This window comes from Haemorhous mexicanus, chromosome 23, assembly GCF_027477595.1.
Source record: "Haemorhous mexicanus isolate bHaeMex1 chromosome 23, bHaeMex1.pri, whole genome shotgun sequence".
NCBI classification, from domain to species: domain Eukaryota; kingdom Metazoa; phylum Chordata; class Aves; order Passeriformes; family Fringillidae; genus Haemorhous; species Haemorhous mexicanus.
The window spans coordinates 6,234,642-6,257,434 of NC_082363.1; the positions used below are offsets into that span (position 1 = coordinate 6,234,642).

Genomic DNA, 22,793 nt, shown 5'->3' on the forward strand with positions numbered 1-22,793 from the left:
GTGTGGGCTGCCAAGCAGTTTTGTGTCACAAAGGGCATTTCCCAGATGATGAAAGGCCAGATTAAGGTAAAAGTTGGTGACAGGCATGTGAGCAGGGTGTGAGGGATGTGCCAACAGCCACACCCTGGGCCAAGGGCGTGGTGTGAGCCGCAGGAAAAAGGCAGGAGGAGAGCAGGGGACGGTGCAGTCCGTGCCGAGCTGAGAGGCACGGAGGAGGTGAGGTGGGTGTGGGATGGGGGAAATGGGGGAGCTGGAGGGATGGGATGGTTGGAGATGGAATGGCTGGAGGGATGGGATGGGATGGGATGGTTGGAGGTGTGGGATGGCTGGATGGATGGGATGGTGGAGGTGGGAAGTGTGGGAGAGTGGGAGGTGAAATTGCTGGAGGGAAGGGATGGGATGGGATGGTTGGAGGTGTGGGATGGTGGGAGGTGAAATGCTTGGAGTGATGGGATGGTGGAGCTGAGGAGGTGGGATGGTGAGAGGTGAGGTGGCTGCAAGGATGGGGTGGTTGAGGGTGGAAGATGGGATGGTGAGTGGTCGGATAGTTGGGGAGGGGCGGGATGGTGGGAGATGGGATGTTTGGAGGGTTGAGATGGTTGGAGGTAGGAAGTGAGGGATTGCTGAGGGGGTGGGATGGCAGGATGGCTGGAGAGGAGGGATAGCTAGAGGTGTGGGATGGTTGGAAGTTGGAGATGTTTTCGGGGTGTGGGGTGGCTGGACTTTGGAGGTGTGACAGTTCGAGGAGTGTGGGGTGGTTGGAGGGATGGGATGGCTGGAGATGAGGGATGGGATGGCCGGAATTTGGAGGTGTGACTGTGGGGGGCTGTGAGGGATGGGATGGCTGGAATTTGGAGATGTGACTGTGGGTACTGTGAGGGATGGGATGGCCGGAATTCGGAGGTGTGACTGTGGGGGTCTGTGAGGAATGGGATGGCCGGAATTTGGAGGTGTGACTGTGGGGGGCTGTGAGGGATGGGATGTCCGGAATTTGGAGGTGTGACTGTGGGGGGCTGTGAGGGATGGGATGGCCGGAATTTGGAGATGTGACTGTGGGGTGCTGTGAGGGATGGGATGGCCGGAATTTGGAGATGTGACTGTGGGGTGCTGTGAGGGATGGGATGGCCGGAATTTGGAGATGTGACTGTGGGGGCTGTGGAGCGCTCTGAGGGGTGTGGGCTCGCTGAACATGTCCGCTGTCCGTATCCCCCGCTGGCACCTCCAACGCGGGTCCGACGCCATCCCGACCACTACCCATCCACAGCCCACCCAGCTCCCCCGCGGCTAATGACCGCTAATTAGCTCTAATCACCCCGCGGGCCCGAGGCGGCCCCGCGCAGCCGCACCGCCCGCGCCTGCGCGCCGGGCCCGCGGCGGAGCCGCGCCTGCGCGGGGGCGGCGGGGAGGGGACGATGGAGGCGCGCAGGGCCCGCCGGCCCCGCGCCCCTCACAGCGCCCAGCGCCGCCAGCAGCGCCGCGGGGCCCGGCCCTGAGCCACGCCGTGAGTCGGGGCGCCGGGGGAGCCGCGCGGGGCAGCCCGCGGGGCCCTGAGGGGAGAGCGGTGCGGGTGTCCCCGGTGCGCGTGTGTGTGTCCCCGGTGCGCGTCCCTCTGTCCCCCCGGTGCGTGTTGCCGGTGCGTGTCCCCGCCTGGGCCGCTCCGTGCCCGCATGTGTCCCAAGTGCCCTCATTCCCTCATCCCAGCGGCTCCGGGGGATCCCGCTGGGCAGCCCCGAGGCCGGGTAACCCTTCCCGCGGGAATGGATCGCGGGCCAGCCGCGCTGTTTGCCCCCGAGGCCGGATGACCCTTCCCGAGTGAATTTTGGGGTGAATTGCAGATTTTTTGGGACTGAATTTTGGGGTGAATTCCGGCTTTTTAAGGAAGACTCGGGGCTGCTCTCCCTGCACATCTCAGGAGGTAAAACAGGCTCGTCCTGGGGCAGTTTGTGCCGGGCCAGGACAGAGTGTGGATCCTGTTTCCATCCTGGAATGCTGATTTTCTCCCATTTTCTATCAGCAGAGCTATTCGGGAGTGGAGGTTACAGGACAGAAAAAACCCTTCTCTGTGTTGTCATTACAGCCAGGGCTGGATTTGCTGTTTGCCGCCCGAGGGTCCCCCCCTGGGTTCGGGTGCCCGGGCCGTGCTGGGGCTCCGCAGATGAAGGGTTAATAAAGGGATTTGTTTTGCCTGGGCCGTGCACGCATGATGCTCAAACTGCCCGGCTTTTGGTGGAAATAGCATTTGGGTGTGTAATCAAAACCTAAAACTGTAACTGCTGCCAGGCTGCTGGGTTTTAATAAGGGTTTTGGTTTTCTGCAGGCTCGCTGGGATATGAAGTTCTAAACTAAATCAAGCTTTGTCTGATGGAGTTGTTCATTTTTGTGGGTGTGAGAGGGGGTTTAGTGCCTGGGGATGGAGTCATAGGCATGTAACCTCTGCTGGAGTGCTTTATTCAGCAAAATTCAACAAAAGAAAGCTCCACAGAGCAGGGTGATCAAGCACACAGTGCTCTGTAGCAATGGGACAAGAGGTGCAGTTTTGCATAGAACATTGTCCTCTTATGCCTCTAGAGAAAGTCAATAATCAAGTATAAAATGAGTTTTGAATTACTGATATAATTTCTAAAAAATCACTTGGTGGGGGGTTAAAGCACTGTGAGGACTTTGTCAGGATGGACCCCACAGTAATCCTTTAACCAGGGTGATTTAGGGCAGGGCATTGAACAGGAGAAGTTTGTTATGAAAGAACAGCTTACAAGCATGGTCGTTATAAAAGAAAATTAAATCCCTTGGTGATTTGCAGCTCCTTTGGGGGGTGTCCTGGGGTTGTATAAAGGTGGTGTGATGAAACCTTTGGGAAGTTCTTGCTCAGGGGAACATGGAGTGAAATTAAAAATGGGAAACTACAATAAAACTGGAGTTGGATATGTGTGAGAGGTGATTCACCTGGCTGCTGTGTCACCATCACAGATATTTGTTGTTAAATGTTGATACTTCCTCAGTTGTCCTTCATTCTGCAGTGCTGGACATTGAAATACTTGCTTTTCTTGTGTTGTTTTTGTTTTGGACATGATGTAAAACAGAACAGCCTTTTCATTAGTTTGTTACCATGTGCTTAAAGGTTTTTTGGATCCCATCCTGGAAGCTGTTCAGTGGCAGTTTTGTCTTATGTCAAGTCTGCTTATTCAATAAAGGTCTTGTGAGGGAATGTTAATTAAACAGTACATGGTGTAAGCTGCAGTTAAAACATCCTGAACTGGAAAGTATTACATGGAGGGAATATCAAGTTCTTAGGCTGTATTTAGTATGTCTGTGCACTTCTTACTTCCAGTTTTGTGCTAATCTGATTTTCTTTACTGTCAGCATCTGTCAGATGAACATTCTTCAGTCAAAGTCACGTGGAAACACATCTTGCTCATTACATAAATTATTCTCTGCCTCCCTTGCTCAACTGATGGGCACAAAATTTATATATCAGCTCGAATTGCCTAAAAATAGAGGTACATTTTGCTAATCTTAGCTGGACAGAGCTGCAGCTCTGTTGCAATGGCTGTTTCCCAAGCAGTGGTCGTCAGAGGTGACGCAGCAGTGAGTTACCCCCAGTTAAACATTGATGCCTTTCAAGGGCAGGGTGGTATAAATCATTAATGGCTGGCATTAATTGCACCTCTCTGTGGTGGTGCTCTCCTTGGGTAAGCCTAAGCTGCAGCAGGAGCAAAAGCACTTTCTAATTTGATTAGGTGGTGGTGCTGTCTCATTTAGTAATGAGTCTAAAATTACAGCTGTGTTTTGTTGGTGGTTTTGTTGTCTGCAGGTTGGGGTTCTGGTGAAATGATGGGGTTTGCCATTCTCTGGGGAATTTCCCCCAGATATCCTCATTGGGGGATGATTTCCCAGAGCCACACTCCATTTTTATGGTTGCACCAATGTTTAGTCTCTCTCTGGGCAGGATGAGGTGGGAGCTTCATCCAAAGTGATGAAAACATTGGAAAAAACATCTACAATTTTTTACTGAACCAAATTTTTCCCCCCTGTGTAGGAATCAAGTGACTTGAGGAATGTGCTGCACTCTCATGGATACCATTTGTTTATAGTTTAGTGTTTGTTCATACACTGAATGTTGGTTTCTATTTTTATTCTGATATGATTTCTTCTCTGCTTGCTTCAAGTAATGATGACAACTTGCCCACAAGATCTCTACAACTTCTGCAGTTATTTCAAGTTTGGGTTTTGTTTTGGTTTTGTGGTTTTTGTTTTCTTTTTTTACTCCTGCAAAGCTGTGCTCTAACCAGCTGTTTATCTCTCCTTTGTGCTGGTTGTTCGTGGAACTGAAATACTGCACATTTGTCCTTCTTTTGTCCTGTTTGTTTTGGATCATCTCCCCAATTTGTCAGAAATGAGTTAAGGACTTAGGTATTGTCCTCCAGCTTGTTTTTGTCTCTCCTCAGCTTGGCATTAAACTCTTTTATTTCAAAAGCTGAGGCTTATTAAGGTTATTTCTGTGGTATTATCTGACAGGGGTTGGTGGTGTTTTTCTCTTTGAGTATTTCATTTTATCTATTCAATATATGTATCACCTCCTAGGAGACTTTATGGTTTTTCCTAACTTTATAGATTTCCTGTGCCATGATTCCTTGGCACATATTTAAAGCTTTTCTTTCTTTTAAACAGCTGAAAGTAATTCATTTTATCTCTTGTGTAACTGAAGAAATGAATCTGTGCTGGGCCTCTTCTCAGTCTGAGAACACAGTGGTCATTTTTAATTCCAGGAACTTCTGATTACCTTGAAGAACTTCCCAGATTCTTTGGAGAGGTCTTTATTAGTGTGTGCAAACTGTGTTTAGTGTCACATGCTCCTCCAGATTTTCTTGCAGGGACTTTAAAACACTTTAATTGCTGAAAAGCAATTATAAAAACCACTGTGGGGGCCCTGGCAGAACTCCCCCTTGTGAGCAGTGCTGACCTCAGAGCAGGAGCTGCAGAGAGCAGGGAAATGGCTCAGAGCACCAGCTCATCTCAGCAGCCGTGCTCATCTCCTGGGCAACTCCAGGAGTTTCTTGATGTTAAACACAACTCCAGTTTTATTGCAGTTTCCCATTTTTTATTTCACTCCACGTTCCCCTGAACAAGAACTTCCCAAAGGTTTCATCAAACCAGTTTATACAACCCCAGGACACCCCCCAAAGAAGCTGCAAGGCTGCAAACCACCAAGGGATTTAATTTTCTTTTATAACAACCATGCTTGTAAGCTGTTCTTTCATAACAAACTTCTCCTGTTCAATGCCCTGCCCTAAACCATCCTGGTTATAGGATTACTGTAAGTTTTTTTTTTTATGTTCAGCATGTTATCTACTGAGAGAAGAGGGGTTGTGATAGCAAACTTCTGTTTTCCCTCGAGCCAGCTGCAGCCATCACTGGATTGTAAAGGAAAGCCCCATTACCTTTGGGAATGCTGAGGTTTTGCCTGTCCCTCTCCTGTGCAGGGATTGAATTTCTGTCTGGCTGAGGTTCCTGCAGTCCCAGCATGGAGATGAGTCGGGAGAAGCTGTGTGCCAGCCAGGCTGATGGCAGCTCAGACTCTGCCTACCACTGCTCGGCGTGCCACGGCGACGACGACTGGGGCAGCACCAGCCGGGGCCGGGCCAAGTCACGCAGCTTGTCAGCTTCACCTGCCCTTGGAAGCACCAAAGAATTCAGGTGAGGCTTCTGCTTCTTCCCCTTGGTGCTAAAATATGTGAAGTCAACCAGATTTTAGTGGGTTTTTTCACATGGCCGTGAGGGATTCTTAAAATGTGCCTCAGAAGGTTCAAAATGAAGGTGGGGTGTTGACTAAGAGCAGAGTCAAATCAAAGTTTCATGGCTTGTCAGAACAGGTGTCTGCAGAGCTCACAGTCTCCAAAAAATAATCAATCAACAGTAGAGACAATTCTTCAAACTTTTACAAAATCTCAAGCCACCGCTGTAGTGCTGTGTGTTAAAAACCGGTGTGTGAGGCAGCAAAAAGTAACTTTGTGTTTGCAGTGGTTTCAGAGCAGTGAGAAACACCCATTCTTTTTTTTGGAGCCAACTTTCTGATGTCATTGCAAGGTTCCTGTCATGTGGACAGGGTGGGTAAAACTTCTGATCTGGTGATCTTTGACCTGCTGTAAATACTGAGCAGCGGGCAGGGGCAGCGCCATGTCTTGATCCTGTGGGAGGCACAGCAGGACTTCCCCTTCCCTGTGCTGGGACTGTCCCTAAAGCATGGGCAGAGCCACGAGGGAGCTGCTCAGCAGATGGAATTCCTGTTCAGAGCTCCTGCTTTGCTGGTAGGATTGTTCTTGGGAGGCAAGAGAACACACGGGTGAGGCTGAAGGGCACAGGGGTGGCTCGGTGGTGAAGGGAGGTGACTCAAAGCCTTGAAAAGTTAGGAAGAGAACTGCTCTGTGTTTGGAGTTAGTGTGTTTGGTGCTTTAGGAAGAGAACTGCTCTGTGTTTGGAGTTAGTGTGTTTGGTGCTTTAGGAAGAGAACTGCTCTGTGTTTGGAGTTCAGTGTGTTTGGTGCTTTAGGAGGAGAACTGCTCTGTGTTTGGAGTTCAGTGTGTTTGGTGCTTTGGGAAGAGAACTGCTCTGTGTTTGGAGTTCAGTGTGTTTGGTGCTTTGGGAAGAGAACTGCTCTGTGTTTGGAGTTCAGTGTGTTTGGTGCTTTAGGAAGAGAACTGCTCTGTGTTTGGAGTTCAGTGTGTTTGGTGCTTTAGGAAGAGAACTGCTCTGTGTTTGGAGTTCAGTGTGTTTGGTGCTTTGGGAAGAGAACTGCTCTGTGTTTGGAGTTCAGTGTGTTTGGTGCTTTGGGAAGAGAACTGCTCTGTGTTTGGAGTTCAGTGTGTTTGGTGCTTTAGAAAGAGAACTGCTCTGTGTTTGGAGTTCAGTGTGTTTGGTGCTTTGGGAAGAGAACTGCTCTGTGTTTGGAGTTCAGTGTGTTTTATGCTTTAGGAAGAGAACTGCTCTGTGTTTGGAGTGCAGTGTGTTTGGTGCTTCTGGGAAGTGTCTTCTGAGGGCTGTGCTCTGTTGGAGCTCTGGTGATGTGTATGTGGTCAATGTGTAAGATTTGATATTTAAATTGTGCTGTAAGGCCTGTTGGTTTTCCCTTCTCTGCTCAAACCTTTCAGTCAGTCTGCAGAGAAGGTCTAAATTTTTGTCTATAATTTTCTAGCTAAACAGCTGCTTTTTCAACCAGAAGTGCTGTGTCTGTTGTGGGTTTGAATCAGGGTAATTGCTGCTGAGATTTTCCTTCATTAGGATGCTCTGCAGTCATTCTCTGGCTGTCTTCTCTGCAGAGCTAAATTGTCTCAAGGCATTTTGCAGGCTGGCAGGAAATGCTGCTCTCAGGCTTCCTCTGTGCTGTTCAGCTCCAGGTAGCTGCCCAGCTGCTGGGAGCTGATAAATAGATTTTCCTAAAAGATGTGTAATTTCCAGGGCATTGCTGCTCATCCTTAGCAAAGGCAGCCTGACCAGGAATAACTTGAAATTCTGTTCACTCAAGCACTTTATTGAGCACTAATAAAACCACGTGGAATCTCAGGGAGATTTTACACCAGTTATTAATTAGGGCTTGCAGAAGAAACTTTTGGAATGTCATGAAGGTCAGACCTGGATATTTAAAGCCTCACATGGGAACAGAATTTGGCCAATTACTGGGAGTGGCATCAAATAATGACCTGTGTTGGGAGAGGGCAAAAATTACAGTTATCTGGGAGAAGCTGGAGTGGAGCAAGAAGTGGGAGGTGATGCTGCCAGGGTGTTATTTAACCATCCTAATGCCAAGGGTAATTGTTCACTAGTAGATAAAGATTTACCATCCCTTTGCCCATATTGACTGCCACGTTCATCTCTTGTTATGTCAGTCCTTGCTCATTTTTCTGTTTTAATATCAGTGAGGTAAAGTTTATAAAACACTTAGTGATGCTCTTTACTGACTAGGTCAGTCATGCCTGGACTTAGAGATGGAAAAGAAATTATTCTGGTTTTGTTTTTGGAATTCCAATCTTAGACTGGCATTTTTTATTAGGCAAGGAACAAATAAGATGTTGCTGTTGTTCCTTAATTATATGTTTAACCTGTGATCTGGTTTTGATTTTTATTAAATTTCTGAGGGTTTTTTTAGCTCTAGGACTGAGTCATCAGGCTGGTCTGGGCTACTTGGTAACACACAATAGAAGGCACTGCAGTGATGATTGTTGCAAGCAAGATGTGATTGAATTAAGCCCAGGAAATAAATGTTTCTCTCTTTTTTGTAATGGAATAATTCTAATAGCAGTCAGATAATGCTTCAGCAGTTCCATGGCTTGAGCAAGTTTTGCTCCCAGTTCCAGCTTTTCTGGAGGAGTTTGGGAAGGAGGTGAGGCAGAAGAGTTCTGATTTTCTCCAGCTAATCTCATCCTGGAGCCAGGAATAACCCTGTGTCTGGTGGGATTCAATTTTGAGGATAAATGACACCTCAGAGCCCCTGTTTATTTGAAGACAAATATTTTATTAGAGAAATAAATGGGGGGGAAACAGCAATTCTTCTTCAGCCTGTTCAGAATTGCAGCCTGATACTGCAGATACAAATCTCCATGTGCCTTAGAGTTGAAGAATGTTTGATTAATTTATTAAGGGTGTTTAAATGACCAAGACACTGTGAGTTAAAATCATCTGGAGGTGTTTGTGGTGGTGTTCTCAGGGGTGTCAGAACAAGGGAAGAGATGAGAATTTTGACTCCATGTTTCAGAAGGCTGATTTATTATTTTATGATATATATTATAGTAAAAGAAAGTTATCTATTAAAACTATACTAAAAGAAAAAAAGATTTAATCAGAAAGTTTGAAAAGAATAAAAAAGAATGAGAATAAAATCTTGTGACTGCTCACAGCCTCGACACAAGTAGTTATCATTAGTTATCAAGTAAAAACAGTTTCACGTGCTAAGTAAACAATTTTCTAAATCACATTCTAAAGCAGCAAAACATGGAGAAGCTAAAGTTTCTCAGCTTCTCAAGAGAAAAAATCTTAACAAAAAGATTTTTTATGAGATATGTCCATGGCAGATCCCACACTGGGAAACCAAAGCCCTCAGCGAGGGCAAGAGCACTCACTGAGCTCTTTTAGCTGTGTTTATACCAGATTCAGCCATTCTAAAAAATGTGCTTTCAGGTAAGATGTAGTGCTTGGAGAAACACAGAATAAAAGTGGGGCTGTGCAGCAGTGGAGCTGATGCAGGCTGGAAATGGGAGAGCTGATCTGTAAAATGGCCCTGCCTGGGAGCACACGTAGGTGTAAGAAATGCACTTTGCCCTGTGTTGCTTGTGTGCAGCTGGTTCAAAGGAGGGTTAGGTGTTTGAGCAGCCAGGCAGACCCAGTTTGTCAGCACAGCTCTCTTACTCACTGATTATCCTCTCTGCCCTCAGGAGAACACGTTCCTTGCATGGACCATGCCCAGTGACCACGTTTGGACCAAAGGCCTGCATGCTGCAGAATCCCAAAACCATTATGTGAGTACTCCTCCATCAGTGGCACTCTGCTCCTGCTGTGGCAAGGAAAACCACTTTGCTTTTCCACTGGTTCCACTTTGCTCACCCCCAAATCAGAATTCACAGAATGCCCAGCTTGGAAGAGACCTTCAAGACCATTGAGTCCAACCCAGCCCCAACACCCCAACTCAGCCCTGGCACCCAGTGCCACATCCAGGCTTTGTTAAACACACCAGGGATGGGGACTGCACCACCATCCCAGTTCCTGGGAATTCCCAGAATCACCCCAAATTCACAGAATCACCCCAAATTCTCAGAATCCCCAGGTTGGAAGAGATCATGAAGACCATCGAGTCCAACCCAGCCCCAAAACCCCAACCCAACCCTGGCACCCAGTGCCACATCCAGGCTTTGTTAAACACACCCAGGGATGGGGACTGCACCACCTCCCTGGGCAGCCAGTCCAGAATTTATCACTCTTTCTGTAAAAACCTTTATCACCTTTCTGTAAAAACCTTTATCACCTTTCTGTAAAAACCTTTATCACCTTTCTGTAAAAACCTTTATCACCTTTCTGTAAAAACCTTTATCACATTTCTGTAAAAAACTTCTTCCCAATATCCAACCTGAATTTCCCTGGGTGCAGCTGAGGCTGTGTGCTCTGGTTCTGTCAGCTCCTGGAGAAAGAGCCCAGCCCCAGCTGAGCACAGGCACTTTTCAGGGAGTGTAGAGAGTCACCCCTGAGTCTCCTTTTCTCCAGGCTGAGCACCCCCAGCTCCCTCAGCACTGTGTTTGTGATTTACCTGGTATTTAGAGGTTTTTATGCTTGATTGCCATCCTGGGGTCAGCTTTGCCAGGTTGGCATGGTCTGCAATCCATAGTTTGGTGTTGGTGTCCTAAAGGGCAACTCTCATATTTCCAACTCAATAAAAAAAAGGGAAGAAGAGGAACTGTTGTGTGTGCTGTGAAATGTGAGGGAAGCTTTCTCCCTCCCTTGGTGGTGATGTTTGAATTTGTACTTTTCAATTTTTCTGTTTGGTCTCTGGTACTTTCAGTTAAAGGAAGTTTGCTTTTAGACTGTTGATAAATGTGGGAATAAGGGCTGGTTTCTGCTTAGTGGGCTAATAAACATTTTAATTTTGTGCCTTGGGTGGCATAAAGTGCTGCTTTCTAGACGTAATAAAAGGAGTCCTGACTTGGCCAGGTGAGGAATTTCGGGGTGGTGCTCCTCCCTGGTTTTGGGGTCCTGGCACACAGGAGCTGTGGCTGCCCCACTTGGAGGTGTCCTGGACCAGGTTGGACATGGCCTGGAGCCACCTGAGATGGTGGAAGGTGGGACTGGATGGGCTTTAAGGCCCTTCCAACCCAAACCATTCTGTATTTTTTTTTGCCTCTTTAAAAAAGTTTTAATGACCTGCTCCTCCAGTTAACTGCAAGTCATTGCAGTCAATATTTGCCCAAATCTCTGCCTCTGTAGACTGTAACCTTCCTGGTGATATCCAGCCCTTTCCTGGGAAAGTCCAACACAGATCCCTCCCTTGAGGAGCTCAGAGCTTCCTCATTCTCCCCTGGTGCTGTAAAGAGCCCTGGGGTGCTGCAGGCCGGCCCAGGTTGTGTTTACCCACCTGACCTGGGGAATTGCTCCTCCCAGGGGCTGGTCCAGGACTGGGCTATAAGGACAGGGACAGGATTGTGCCAGGGAAAACCTTGGGCAGGCAGGGCTGGGAGCAGAGCTGCCCCCAGGCTGCTGAGGGCAGGGACTTGTTTGAAAAAGCAAATTGTAAATTACTTTTGCTGCACGCGAGGTTTTGTGGGTTTTAAAAACAAACAAAACCTTGTTGGTGTTTTTTTCCCCTCTGTTTTGGGTAATTTTTTTAAATTCTACTCACTGGAGGGATTATTTTTAACAGAAGATCATAGTTTTTATGTGCAGGCTTAAGTTGGGAAGGACTGGTGTCTCTTTCAATACAACCAGCAGCTCTAGAACTTGCAAATCTGCTTTTTGGTGAGCAGATGAATTGAATGAATACTCAGTGAAGAAAGGATCAGGGGCTTGTGCTCTTGAGAGAAAGGGAAATCAAATCCCTGTTTATTTTTCTTGAGATGGGATTTTCTTTATGAAACCTTGCCTCGAGGATCTGGAGTAAAAGTTTCACACAGGATTTTTTGTAAAGCCTCACAACTTTTTATTGGAACTGATTGAAATCTTCAGTAGAAGAAAAAAACATTTTTCAGGGAAAAATGTATTCCTCTGAGGTTGCAGTTATTAATGAGTGATAAAAGCCTCAGCCTTTTATTTTATTTGGAGCTGTTGCATTTGCCTGAGCCCTGGAAAGAAACATGAAGATCTTAAAGCAAGTTATGAATGACTTTTCATTCAGTAGAACTGCTTGGAATTGGTGAGTACAGCTGGAACAGGCAGACTTGTTTGAATGAAGTTGGTGCTAGTTGTGGGTTTATTTTATTCAGTGCTGCAATCCCTACTTCTTGTCAGCATTTTTGATATTAGAGCCCTGCATTAACCTGTAGTTTTTGCTGGGTTTGTATCTCAAATGTGAGCACTGAAATAAAATGGATTTTAAATTTGCATTAAGCTGTTTGACTGAGAGTATTGAATGGGGGAAAAAGTGAAGCTGTGACTTTTTCAGATCCTCTCATTGACTGTTTCTCCTTTGAGTCAGCACTGAACCCAGAGGAAGCAGTGCTGTCATCACTTGAGGAACTTATTTCTGGGAGCTTTTGTGGTGCTTCTGTTGGCAAAGGTCATTCACAGGCAGCAGGGACCAGAATTATTAATTCTGTGTTATCACCTGCACCTGGTAAAGCACAGGACCATCCCTGCAGTGGGAATTACTGCATTTCCTTCAGGACCATCCCTGCAGTGGGAATTATTGCATTTCCTTCAGGACCATCCCTGCAGTGGGAATTATTGCATTTCCTTCAGGAACATCCCTGCAATGGGAATTGTTGCATTTCCCTGAGGAACATCCCTACAATGGGAATTGTTGCATTTCCTTCAGAAATACCACTGCAGTGGGAATTGTTGCATTTCCCTCAGAAACATCCCTGCAGTGGGAATTATTGAGTTTCCCTCAGGACCATCTCTGCAGTGGGAATTATTGCATTTCCTTCAGAAATGCCACTGCAATGGGAATTATTGCATTTCCTTCAGAAATACCACTGCAATGGGAATTATTGCATTCAGAAATACCACTGCAATGGGAATTATTGCATTTCCCTCAGAAACATCCCTGCAGTGGGAATTGTTGCATTTCCCTCAGGACCATCCCTGCAATGGGAATTATTTCATTTCCCTCAGAAACATCCCTGCAATGGGAATTGTTGCCTTTCCCTGGTGTGCAGGGCTGTGTTCTCCATACATTAATAAATAAATTCACATCCCTGCAGTGGGAATTACTGCCTTTCCCTGGTGTGCAGGGCTGTGTTCTCCACGCTGCAGGATGTATTTTCTCCAGGTCAGGAAGGTGTCAGACCCAAGTGTTCTGATGTTTGGGGGTGTTTTTGTCCCCCAGGCACATTCAGGATCCAGCAAGCCAGCGGTTGACATGGAACAAACCTCCCAAGAGTGTCCTTGTGATTAAGAAGATCCGTGATGCCAGTCTGCTGCAGCCCTTCAAAGAGCTCTGTGTGTACCTCACTGAGGTGAGAAAACAGAAATTAGAGCTCTCTCCAGCTGCTGATTCTGTGCAGAATTTGTGCAATCAAATCTTCATACCCACTGCCACGGGGTGTACTCAGATTTGTTGCAGAAGTTAAGATCAGTATGAAGCTTAAAACTAAAATTATTAAAGTAGAAACTTCCATTCTGTTTGCAGCTCTGAATTACAGGAGTGGGATATAAAAAGCTGAAACCTTTCAGCCTTGAGCAAACACAGCATTATTGCTGTATCTGTTATCTGTGTTCCAGGCTTTAATTTATTAAATGTTCTGTGCATGCTGCAAAATTCTCATCAGGATCAGACCACACATTGAAAACAGCCAGCAGATGCAGAACACTGCTGTAAATATTGCTTCTAGCATTCAATAATTGAATTAATGGAAATTATGGAGAGAGTCAAGTGTTGGGAAGGTGCCTCACAAGCTCATGTTCTCTCTTTTCAGGAGAACAATATGATAGTGTATGTGGAAAAAAAAGTATTGGAAGACCCTGCTATAGCTAATGATGAGAATTTTGGACCAGTGAAGAAGAAATTTTGCACCTTCAGAGAAGGTATGGAAATGATTTCTTGAAAGAACAGTTGGAGTGTATTTTTTGTTTTTTGGTCTTGGTGTTTTCTTAGTTGTTGGGTCAAATTTCTAAAACTCTTGCAGACAGTTGTTACATCTTAAATGTGCTTTTTTATACATTTGTGAGGGAATGCTTGCATGCTGCAAATTGTAACTTTCTAAGTTTTTGTTAGGAAATTAGGACTGTGGTTACAATTGAATTCAGAACTTTTTATTTCAATGTTTCTCCTAGACTATGATGATATCTCCAATCAGATAGACTTTATCATATGCCTGGGAGGAGATGGGACCTTACTTTATGCTTCTTCACTTTTCCAGGTTGGTTCTTAGAGGAAATAAACCCATAAACCTTTTCTTTTGGAGGTTTTAAAAGTGCTTTTTCCCCCTCTTTGTTGCTGAGTTCAGCATTTGTCTTATGTTCTTCATTCCCTCTTTTTTACCTTGTAAAAATCATGTCAAATGTGTTGTTTTTATTAAGCACAGTTGAAGTTTCATCAATAGTCACAATATTTACTGGCAAATAGTTGAAGTATGGATTGTTTTGACTGAGTAGCTTTAAAATTCTTTTCTTTATTGATAGGGTAGTGTACCTCCAGTTATGGCTTTTCATCTGGGATCCCTTGGATTTCTTACTCCATTTAATTTTGAGAATTTTCAGTCCCAAGTCACTCAGGTTATAGAAGGTAAATTTAAGGGGACAAGGTGTGGTGGTTTTGTTTGTTACTTTTTCTTTTCAACTCTTTTAGGTCAGCCCTTAAGATCTGAAACTTGAGAAATGCACTTTAAATTACCAGAAATGCATCTTAAATTAACAGAAGTTTTGCATTGTATTGATCCATCCAGTGCTGCTGTCTGTACTGCTCTGTAAAGAAATAGGTTATTTATGGAGTAAATAAGTGTAAGATAATGTAGAGTTCATGTTAAAGTGCAGTGTTTAAATACTGAGAAGACAGGCAAATAAAATATTTGAGGAAATAAATTCTTTGTTTCTTCAATATGAGGTTATTTGAGTTGCATCCAAAGCAGATCCTGCAAAGATATCTAAAACTCTCTCTAGAGTGTTATCTTCTAACACATGTTTCTAATGCTTTAGTTTTCTTTAAGCTTAGCTTTTGTCTTACTGAAGATCACATGAGCCCAACAGTGTTTTCTATATAAAATTTAAATTTTTTTTACATAATAAGAAAAGTGGGGAGGGACTGGCTCAAAATTTGGCTTTGATTTTTTACTCGTTGCTACTAAAAATCAGTTTTGAGCTTCAGCCAAGCGCAGCCAATTATGTTGTGAATGAAACTGGGAGTGTTGAAAGCTCAGGAATAGCTGGATGGCATTTGCCAGAGTGTGTTAGTCACTGCTGGGGTGATTTCCTGTGCCAGCATCTCCTCCTTGTGTGCTCTCCCTGTCTCCCCTCCAGGCAACGCTGCTCTGGTTCTGCGGAGCAGGCTCAAGGTGAAGGTGGTGAAGGAGCACAGGGAGAAGAGCACAGTGCAGAATGGGATAGAGGAGAATGGAGTCGTGTCTGCAAACCTGGAGAAAGAAGTGGGCAAACAAATTATGCAATATCAGGTCAGAGGAAAAAACCAAAGCCAAAAACCCCAAATATTGTTTGTAATTTGTATTTGTTTGATTAAAGCTCTCCCCCAGCAGTGTGGGGCTGGGCCTTGCCCAGCTCCCAGTGTGCTCTGCATGCTGGAGAGCTGCTGCACACATTTCCACAAGTGCTAATCTCACACTTTGCTCTAGAAATGATTCCACACAATTGTTTAGGCTGGGAAATATCTCCAAGCTTGAGTCTGACCTTCCTTTTATTTTGAAAACCAAGTTGTAGTTCTAAAGTCAGCCACACCAGACATTTTTATAAATGAGAAGGAAAGCCCTGCACATTGTTGGTGACCAGCTAATTCTTAAACTTCAACACTTAATTCTTAAAATTAAGAATAAATCTAATTAAATCTTCAAAACTGAGTTCTTAAACTTCAGCTGGCACTCGATAGGACAGAAGTGTAAAGAGGCTTTAATGTGCAGGTACTAAATAAGCTTGAATTTTTAGGAGATCTGGAAAACATGTCCAGTTTGTGACATTTATTTCATTGCCAAGGCAGCGGCAGCAGCTGGAGTAACGTTTGCTGTCGTGGCAGGTCCTCAATGAGGTTGTGGTGGATCGTGGCCCTTCCTCCTACCTGTCCAACGTGGATGTGTTCCTGGATGGGCACCTGATCACCACAGTGCAGGGAGATGGTGAGTGCTGCTCCCCTGCCAGCTCCAGGCTGGGCTTCCTGCAGGATTTTCTCTCCTGGAAACAGAGCTCCAGTTCACTGCTGACAGCAAACAGGAGTGTGCAAAGAATGGGTGTGTTCATTCCCCTAGTGAGGCTTGAGGTGCTGAAAGATTTTGTTTATGGGCATGTGAGGGCAAGTAGCTCTTTTTGGGGTATTATATTTCAGGCTGAAGGTAAGAAATAGCTCCCAAAGATTGGCCTGGATATCTGGGCTTGCTGAAGGCAAACAATCTCATGAACAACAGGAGTTCTCTTTAAAGCTCTTACCCTTAAAGAAAAAAAAATGAAAGTCACTATTGCAAAGTTGTGTAACCTGAGTTTGTGCAACTCCTGAAACCACAGGAGCAGGGGGGAGCTGGGAGTTCCTCTCTCTGTGTGTCCTGGGCTGCAGTGGAGCTGTGTCCTTTGCTGTCCCCAGGGGTGACAGTGGGATGTGCTGGTGTCCCCCAGAGCAATCCCTGGTTTTTAAAGCTGCTGTCCCTGTCCTGTTGCTGTCCCCAGGGGTGAATGGGATGTGCTGGTGTCCCCCAGAGCAGTCCCTGGTTTTTAAAGCTGCTGTCCCTGTCCTGTTGCTGTCCCCAGGGGTGAATGGGGTGTGCTGGTGTCCCCCAGAGCAGTCCCTGGTTTTTTAAGCTCCTGTCCCTGTCCTGTTGCTGTCCCCAGGGGTGATCGTGTCCACGCCCACCGGCAGCACCGCGTACGCCGCCGCGGCCGGAGCGTCCATGATCCACCCCAACGTCCCTGCCATCATGATCACCCCCATCTGCCCCCACTCCCTGTCCTTCAGACCCATCGTGGTTCCTGCTGGAGTGGAACTCAAGGTGGGCTTCACCTTCATTTTATTTCTCTTGGGGGATTAAAAACTTCTGGAGTGGGCACAGGAGTGAGGGGAGGGTGGGAAGCGTTGCGTGGCTCCTGCTTCCTCACGTGGGGCTGGATCAGAGCAAGTCTGGTTCAAGATTGTGCCTTTCTTCACAAGAATTTGCCCACTTAGATTGAAGAATTTACACACTTAATAAAGTGTAATACTTTACACTTTTCCTACTGGACTGTAGCTCTGTAACTTTCTACAAAAAGGGAATTCCTACATTTGCATTCTGAAAAATGTTCCATAATCTTGGCTAAAGTGCCTGGAAATGATCAGTGAAGGGAATCAAAAATTCTCCTTTCATGCAAAAATATTGCAGATCTTGCACTATCTGCAATTCAGTGTGTAGTTTTTTTAATGTTGTCTTGCAGAACAAAGACATTTAATTCTGAATATAAAATAGACTTGGTTAATGGGTATTTTGGACAAATTCTCTTGTGCAAGGAAGAACCCCTTTCTCCTTTTGTCCTGGGGGTGTTGGAGAATTAGCATTGAGAAATGAGTGTGTTCTGGGCTTTTTGTTCCTGTTTTACAACATAAATTCAATATTTATTCATGGCACAGCTCTCAGCCCACACTTTCATGTCCGTGGGTGTTACTGGCCAGTGGTAGTTAATTCTATTAATAGGAATGTAATTTAAATAGGAGTCAAACTTGCTAAATTTGACAGCTCTGGATTCATTATGTATTAAAATGTATTTTTCTGGATTAACTGCATTATTTTTCTGGAAAGAACAGCTAAGTCAGCTCCTGTAACTGAATTAAAGTTAAAGAAACTGAAGTGGAAGGAGGAGACAGGCTGGAACTGGGAGGTCTGTGTGGGTTATGACCTTGTACTTATAAAAAGGGGATTTACTCCATACAGAACAAATATTTATAAACAAGAAATCAAGGTTTGGAGCTTGAGTGGTGTCACTGCACTGCTGCCATGGACAGCTGAGGAGTTCCAGTGCAAGTGTGGAGTTGCAAGGACTCAGTTCTGCACTCAGAGGGAGGTGGAGGAGGTGTTTGTTCCTTGCTCTTGAGTTTTGGACCGTTCCTGTTTTTCAGATCATGCTCTCCCCAGATGCCAGGAACACGGCGTGGGTTTCGTTTGATGGAAGGAAGAGGCAGGAAATCTGCCATGGAGACAGGTCAGACCTTTCTTCTGATTGTCTTATCTCTAAGTATAGAAAATCCTGATTCATGCAGCTCCCTCGTTCTCTAACATCTGCCAAAAGGGTTTTTGGCAGTGAAGGAAGAAGCTTTTATAAACCCTAACACCTCCCAGAGCACAGACTGCACTAAAAGGATTTAATTTCCAACTTGAGTTCTTTAGATCTTCCCACAAAAGCAGGTGAAATGTTCAGACTCTGTAAACATTGCATGCTTGGCAAGGAAGATGGGCATATCTTTAGAAAACTCTGTAAATTTTAACTTCAAGATAAATCTTAGGAATTCTGAAAGATACAAACCATCAGGAGCTGCCTGTGAGCATAGGAGTTTAAACTGGGTTAACTGGGAGGGCTTGTGGTCACTTGCTGTGGCCCTGAGTGAGCAAAAGGGTGTGAAGCCCCTCAGGTTTGTGCTCAGAATGTGGTGGTGGAGGTGTTAAAGGCAGCTCTGGGAAGGAGATGGGCAGATTGGGCATCCTGAATAACCATTTTCTTCTTGGCCCACACAAACTGCCATGAAGGAAAATGTACAGCTGCTGTAACCCTCCATCCTGAGCAGCTTTTATTTCCTCTGAGCTTGGATCATCTATAGAGGAGTTCAGGAGCCCAGTCAAGATTCAAACACAAGCTTTGGCCCTTGGTTACACTCAGGAATCCTTGGCCTTGTTGTTTAAAACTTGAACCTGAAAGGTGCCCAGTCAAGATTCAAACACAAGCTTTGGCCCTTGGTTACACTCTGAGATTTTTGGGCTTATTGCTTAAAACTTGAAGCCCAGAGGCCAGGGTGGTGCCTTGGGTTTCCTTTGGCCCTGTGTGGGTGGTGCCAGAGGCTGCAGGGTGCCCTGGAGGGGTCACAGCCAGTCACACAAAGCGTCCCCAGAGCTCTGTGCTCATTTTGAGAGCAGCTCTATTCTGATGGCTGAGCATGCAGAGCTGCTGCCTGGCAGTGAATCAGCTCCGTGCTGGGTGGGGACAGGCTGGGGGTTGGTCCCATTGTTGCTGTCCCTGCCTGACTTGCCCTGTGCTGTTGCAGTATCAGCATCACTACCTCTTGCTACCCCCTCCCCTCCATCTGCTTCCGGGACCCCGTGAGCGACTGGTTCGAGAGCCTGGCCCAGTGCCTGCACTGGAACGTGCGCAAGAAGCAGAACAACTTCGCCGTGGAGGAGGAAGAGTTCTGAGTGTCCCCAGCCAGCAGGGCTCTGGCAGGGGAAGGTGGCAGGATCCCTCCCCTCTGCTTGGGTTTTGGAGCAGTGGAATGTGGCAGAATCCCTCCCCTCTGTTGGATTTCGGAGCTCTGGTGCAGGCGCCGCCCCGGAGCCGCCCTGTGGTTGTGGGTGATGTCCCTCAGGTGCTGGGGCTGGGAAGGGTTGTGCTCCTTCCTGTCCAGTGGGAGTGGGAGGCTCTGATGGTTCTGATCCAGTCTGAATTTCCTTCCAAATGAGCAGTGGATTGTTCCTGACTGCTATCAAAAACCACATCTGCAGATTTGATTGTAACTTCTGACTTACCAGTTCCATGGTAGGCTGAATGTAGCTACACCAGGGAAAAGTGGCAGCAGAAAAGTGGCATTAAAATCTTTCATTTGGTAGGTTTGTAACTCCATTTCACACTGCTAGGAACAGAAAGGTTCTGAGAAGTTTTCTTTAAAAAAAAAAAAAAAAAAAGTTCCTCTTTGTTATCTTAAATACACCTTGCCCAGAAAATACTTTCTTACTTGCAAGTGTGACACACTGAAGAAACACCCACAAAGGATGTTTTTTATTAATAGATGGAATTAGTAATAAAAAGTATATATTTTTTATATATACATTTCTTTCTGTTGTGCCCATTTGAGCAGTGGTTGACCCTTGGCTGTCAGCACTGTGGAAATACCCACAAACAGCAGGGATGAGCATTAATTATTTGTAGCTGAGCTAATTCACAGCTCTGCACTTCCTCTTGGTGGGAATGCTCCATGTGTTGGTTTTTCTTATTATTTTGGTTTGATTCCCTGGGATAAATGGTAGCATGAGAGACTATCATGTTAAAAAACCATTAATAATTCTCCAAGTGTTCAAGAAGAATCTGGACCTTCAGTTGCTACTGAATTCACTGTTGTCCTGAAGAAAATATCCTGTTCCAAGATCCTGAATGCCCTCAACTTCCATGGATACCTTCCAATTCTTGGTGCTGAGTAATCCAGGGTGGGATTCTGCACTGGTGGGCTGGAGAAATGAGAGGACACATTCCCAGTGGAGTAGCAATGGTGCCTTCAGCACACTCAAGATATTCTAAGTCTCACATTTACTTTTTTTAAGATGCTTTCAAATGTTTCTAACTTCTCTCTGTACATATTTTATTGTATGTGCTTTTATGAAAGAACAAAAAAAAAAACAAACAACCAAACCCCAGCAAAAGAACTGGCTGGGGTGGGGGAAAGGGTTTGTACTGTACTCAAACTGCAAAATAGCAAACCCAAGGATAATGTTTACATTTATGTTCTCTGTGGTGCAGTCTCTTGATCATCTTCTCCAAACTTCAGCATTTGCAAGTCTTGCTGCATCGCTCACTGAAGGAGGGGCAGGAGCTGCTCAGTCCTGTGGCAGAACTGCCAAGGAATGAATTTCCTGCCTGAGCTGGGATTTCCTTGGGGCCGGAGGGAGAATCTCTGCTGAACCTTTCTCATGATTGTCTTACGTTGTTTCTGTGGTCCAAAGTGGAAATGGGAAATGGCTTCATTTCCAAACTCTGCCTGATCTGTTGTCCTCTGGTGGTTTCAATAATGTCTCATCCCTTTTGGATGCTGCCCTGGGCTGAGCTCATGAAATGCAGGTGAGAGCACTTTTCCAGAAGAGAGAAGCAAACTCTTGGGTAAGGAATTAAATCACAGTGGGAGCGTGTCGGTGGAAATGAACATTGGTTTGTACACTCTGTAACATAGAATATTGGCTTGATTTGGTCAAAATCAGATGGATTTTGGGATATCTTGGAGAATATCCAGAGAGCTTTTGGGGTTTCTCTTTCACTTGAATCTGCAGTCATTGTTTTATCACTGTTTTGAAGCTGCTTACGGGTTTCCTGAGCGGAGTATTCAGTTATTTGATAACTGGTTACTTTCTGAACTAGAGAAGTGTCAGGCTTTTTTGCTTTGGAACTATTTTGTTTAAACATGCAATAATTGAGAGAAGGAACAGGGTATGGTGTCTAGAGAAACATGTGGATGAGTGGAGAATGAGCAGTTCTAGGCACACTGGGGAGTGGAAAATCATTTTGCAGAGGTGAAATGATTTATGAGCCTTATCTAGTATTTTTTTAAAGATAAAACTATATTCAGCACTTTTTATTTATGCTTTTTATAATAGTAAAGCTATTCTTGACTAAATTGCCAGACTTTTAATTTTCAGAGTGCACAGGTAATTAAATCTGTAATCAAAGTGTACTGAACTACTTTAGATCTACATTAGGGGTTGGCTTGAAATTTCTTCTTTCAATTTATCACCTGCTGCAGTTGCATTGCTGGCTCTGAGGCTGCTGCAGCTTTGCTTGTACAGAACTCTGCTGAGAAAAGGCATTTTCTGGGGGGCTGCTGAGCCCAGGCAGAGCTGCAGGCCTGGCTCAGTGACCTCAGTCCTGGCTTCTCCTCCAAAAGCTGCCTTGATTCTCCCTGGCCCAGCTCCTTCACAGCCTGGGCTGGGTTAACACATCCCAAATCTGAGGGTGCAAAGTCCCTTCTCGAGGCTTTTAATCTGCAAACTGCAGGGGAGTGAGGCTGGGGCAGCCATCCCTGGAGTTCTGCATTTGAATGCTCCAGGAGTGGGGGAGCTGAAGCAGGAAAAAGCTGAAATGCACCTCACTTTCTTGGCAATAAAACCTCGTTTTGCTCATGTAGCTTCTTCAGAATGACTTGGTTAAACTGTGCTAAAAAACAGGGGTTTGCTGATTAGGAGTTTTTAATAAAAGGGTTTGTAAGTCACTGGCACCTACAAATCCTTTCATCTACAAAGGGCCAAAATGGAAGCTGGGAAATTAATTTGTTTTTTTTTTTAAATAAAAAGTTATCCTCTGGTAGAAATGGAAGAAGTTGTTACCAACTGTAGTAGGGAATAAAGCAGTGTACTGAATTTTTAAAAGCTAAAAAATCCTGTTACATATTGTTAACACATTGAAAACTTGGTTTTAAATATTGTTGAGAAACAAAATATTTTTCAATCCTTTCAATAAAATCTTTTTGTAAAGTTGGATTGGTCGATTTGCCCTTTGACTGGGGAGAACAGAAAATAGGGAATTGCCAGTCAGTTCCTTGGAATTGTGGGGGGTTTGACACTTCTCAGGGGACAGTGGCATCTCTTTTCTGGGAATGCCCCCAAGGCTTTTTTTGGAATGTCTGATACCAGCTTTTCCTCAAAAGTCTCAAAATAATTGCTGGATTTGCTGTGCAACTTGAAACAAATCTTGTGCACAACCAGCTGGGCTGCATTAAATAGTGTTGGAAAGGCCCAGTGATGGAAATGTGAGGAAAGAAATAGTTAAGGGTCAAACAGATAAGGGTCAGATAAGCTGGTGGAATAATCTGATAATTTATATCCAGGAAGTCTAGGGTTAAAAATGGGGTTTAAATGCCTGTGGCACACTTGCATTTGCACACTTGCAAATGAGGTTTAAATGCCTCAGGTACATTTCATCACTCCTGATGAAGTTCTGGACACTTCTCCCAAGGAACCTGAGATGAGTGATGATTGAGAGCTCTTTGATTTCATAATTAACCTGTAACTCGTTCC

General features: G+C 45.2%; 1 protein-coding gene across 7 annotated transcripts; it reads left to right on the forward strand.

The window, feature by feature from the left end:
- The first annotated feature begins 204 nt into the window (after positions 1-204).
- Positions 205-22,256, forward strand: NADK (NAD kinase). Of its 7 annotated transcripts, none has more exons than XM_059866650.1 (12): positions 205-221; positions 5,481-5,694; positions 9,423-9,506; positions 13,019-13,148; positions 13,608-13,716; positions 13,966-14,051; positions 14,314-14,416; positions 15,148-15,299; positions 15,872-15,971; positions 16,675-16,832; positions 17,930-18,012; positions 19,067-22,256. In XM_059866650.1, exons 2-12 carry the CDS (start codon positions 5,522-5,524, stop codon positions 19,212-19,214), a joined length of 1,326 nt encoding a protein of 441 aa, XP_059722633.1. In that variant the 5' UTR covers positions 205-221; positions 5,481-5,521; the 3' UTR covers positions 19,215-22,256. The 7 variants fall into 7 exon arrangements, with proteins under 7 accessions (XP_059722633.1, XP_059722632.1, XP_059722631.1 ...); XM_059866649.1 differs by lacking the exon at positions 205-221 and adding an exon at positions 1,390-1,501; XM_059866648.1 differs by lacking the exon at positions 205-221 and adding an exon at positions 1,604-1,620.
- The last annotated feature ends 537 nt before the right edge of the window (positions 22,257-22,793 follow it).

Coding starts and splice junctions, on each gene's coding strand:
- NADK (XM_059866650.1), top strand. CDS start 5,522: ATGGAGATGAGTCGGGAGAAGCTGTGTGCCAGCCAGGCTGATGGCAGC. Junction 9,507..13,018: donor CAGAATCCCAAAACCATTAT/GTGAGTACTCCT, acceptor TTTGTCCCCCAG/GCACATTCAGGATCCAGCAA. Junction 13,717..13,965: donor ATTTTGCACCTTCAGAGAAG/GTATGGAAATGA, acceptor TGTTTCTCCTAG/ACTATGATGATATCTCCAAT.